Source organism: Gallinula chloropus (genome assembly GCF_964237585.1).
Source record: "Gallinula chloropus genome assembly, contig: HAP1_SCAFFOLD_842, whole genome shotgun sequence".
NCBI lineage: Eukaryota > Metazoa > Chordata > Aves > Gruiformes > Rallidae > Gallinula > Gallinula chloropus.
Genome location: NW_028168602.1, coordinates 1 through 2,804, shown reverse-complemented (window position 1 = coordinate 2,804; position 2,804 = coordinate 1). Strand labels below are relative to the sequence as shown.

General features: G+C 74.2%; 1 protein-coding gene across 1 annotated transcript; it reads left to right on the top strand.

The window, feature by feature from the left end:
* Window positions 1-467: 467 nt before the first annotated feature.
* On the top strand, window positions 468-2,559 carry LOC311204320 (metastasis-associated protein MTA2-like; the record flags this gene model as incomplete). The annotated part of the gene is made up of 4 exons (XM_084280766.1): window positions 468-696; window positions 1,118-1,219; window positions 1,558-1,754; window positions 2,404-2,559. Coding segments are annotated over 4 exons (684 nt in total), but the record flags the coding sequence as incomplete, so codon positions are not given.
* Between the last annotated feature and the right edge of the window lie 245 nt (window positions 2,560-2,804).

The window sequence follows — 2,804 nt, the reverse complement described above, 5'->3', positions numbered from 1 at the left end:
TCTCGCGCCCCGAGCTGCAGAGCCTGGCTGACCCCCCTGTGCCCCCCTGTGCCCCCCTGTGCCCCCCTGTCCCCCAGGAACCCCACTCCCGGGGGCACCTCTCGCGCCCCGAGCTGCAGAGCCTGGCTGACCCCCTGTACCCCCCTGTACCCCCCCCAAACCCCCCTGTCCCCCCAGGAACCCCACTCCCGGGGGCACCTCTCGCGCCCCGAGCTGCAGAGCCTGGCTGACCCCCCTGTGCCCCCCCAAACCCCCCTGTCCCCCCAGGAACCCCACTCCCGGGGGCACCTCTCGCGCCCCGAGCTGCAGAGCCTGGCTGACCCCCCTGTGCCCCCCTGTACCCCCCTGTGCCCCCCTGTCCCCCCAGGAACCCCACTCCCGGGGGCACCTCTCGCGCCCCGAGCTGCAGAGCCTGGCTGACCCCCCTGTGCCCCCCTGTACCCCCCTGTGCCCCCCTGTCCCCCCAGGAACCCCACTCCCGGGGGCACCTCTCGCGCCCCGAGCTGCAGAGCCTGGCTCCCTACACCACCAGCGCGTCGCGGGCGAAGCTCCTGGCCAAGAACCGCCAGACCTTCCTGCTCCAGACCACGCGGCTGACGCGGCTGGCGCGGCGCCTCTGCCGTGACGTGCTGCAGCCCCGGCGCGCCGCCCGCCGCCCCTACGCCCCCATCAACGCCAACGCCATCAAGGCCGAGTGTGAGGGGCTGGGGAGGGGGCTGGGGGGCCGGGGGGGGCTGGGGAGGGGGTTGGGGGGCTGGGGAGGGGGTGTGCTGCAGCCACGCGGGGCTGCCCAGCGCCCCTACGCGCCCCCATCCAGGCCGAGTGGGAGGGGGGATTGGGGGGCTGGGGAGGGGCTGGGGGGCTGGGGAGGGGGCGTGTGCCCATCAAGACTGAGTTGGGGGGGCAGAGGGGGTTTGGGGGGGCTGGGGGGCAGGGGGAGGTAAAGGGGGGCAGGTTTGATGCCACCCCCACCCCGTGTGTCCCCCCCAGGCTCCATCCGGCTGCGCTGGGGGGTCAGGGAGGGTGATGGGCAGGGGGGGTGAGGGGGGGGTCCAGGCCATGATGCCGGGGGTGGGGGTCCGGGTTTAACCCCCCCCGGGCCGTGTCCCCCCCCCAGGCTCCATCCGGCTGCCCAAGGCCGCCAAGGCCCCGCTGAAGATCCACCCGCTGACCCGGCTGCCCCTGGCCGGGCGGCCAGGGTCGCACCGGGCTGGGGGGGGTCTCAGGGGGGCTGGGGGACACAGGGGATGGGGGGTGGTCACAGGGAATGGTGGGAGCCCAGGGGCTGGGGGGTTGCAGGGGATGGGGAGGGGTCCAGGGGCTCAGGGGGGGTCCCAGGGCTGGGGGGGGTTCAGGGGCTTTAGGGGTGTCCCAGGGGCTCGGGGGGGGTCCCAGGGCTGGGGGGTTGCAGGGGATGGGGAGGGGTCCATGGGCTCAGGGGGGGCAGCCCCCAGTTTGGGGGGGGGGGTCCCAGGGCTGGCTGCGGGGTCTCTCCGGGAGCTGGGGGGGGTCCCCACCCCCTGACCCCCCCTCCTTTCCCCTCCTTTCCCCCCCCAGCGGCTCAGGCCCCCCTGAAGCCGAAGGCGCCGCGGGGCACCAAGACCCCCATCAACCGCAACCAGCTGAGCCAGAGCCGGGGGCTGGCGGGGCTGGGGGGCAAGAGGGGCTACGAGGGGGCCGGCGACGGCCACCGCCCCCCCCGGGTACGGGGCGCGGGGGGGCTGCGCGGGGGCGGCGAGGGCCCCCACCCCCTGGTACGGGACGGGGGGCTGGGGGGGGCTGGGAGGGGGGTTAATTGGGGGGGGGATTGATGGGGGGGGATTTGGGGGGGGGATTGATGGGGGGGGATTTGGGGGGGGGGCTGGGAGGGGGATTGATTGGGGGGGGATTGAGGGGGGGGATTGGGGAGGGGCTGGGAGGGGGAGTTATGGGGGGGGATAGATGGGGGCGGGATTTGGGGTGATTGACGGGGCGGGATTTGGGGTGATTGACAGGGGGCGGGGCCTATGGCTGATTGGCAGCGATGGGGGTGGGACTTGGGGTGATGGACAGGGGGTGGGGCCCGGAGGGTGATTGACAGGGCAAGGGGGGGATGATTGACAGGGGGGTAATGGGGGTGGGGCCAATGGCTGATTGACGGGATGGGGGATGATGGGGCGGGACTTGGGGGTGACTGACAGCTCCCGGAGCCAATGGGAAGGGCTGTTGAAGGGGCTCTAGGGGGGGCGGGGCTTGAGGGTGACTGACAGCTCCCGGAGCCAATGGGAAGGGCTGTTGAAGGGGCTCTAGGGGGGCGGGGCTTGAGGGTGACTGACAGCTCCCGGAGCCAATGGGAAGGGCTGTTGGGGCCGGTTTGGGGGGCTGGGGGGGTCTGTGGGCCCGATCCCTGACGCGGCCGCGCAGGTGGGCGGCGCGGGGCTGCCCTTCTCCGCCAACGGGCGGCCCTTGGCAGCGGGGGGGCTGCGAGCGGGACCCCCCCCCGCCAGCAAGCGCCAGAAGCTGAACCCGGCCGACGCCCCCAACCCCGTCGTCTTCGTGGCCACCAAGGACACCAGGTGAGGGGGGGGTGGGCTGTGGGGGGGGGTCTGCGGGGTCCCTGTACCACCCCTCAGGGGGTGGCTGTTGGGGGGGGTCTGGGGGTCCCCGTGCCCCCTCCCCAGCCCCTCAGGGGGTGGCTGTTGTGGGGTGGTCTGGGGGTCCCTGTGCCCCCCCCCCCAAGCCCTTCAGGGGTGGGCTGTGGGGGGGGGTCTGCAGGGTCCCTGTACCACCCCTCAGGGGGTGGCTGTTGGGGGGGGTCTGGGGGT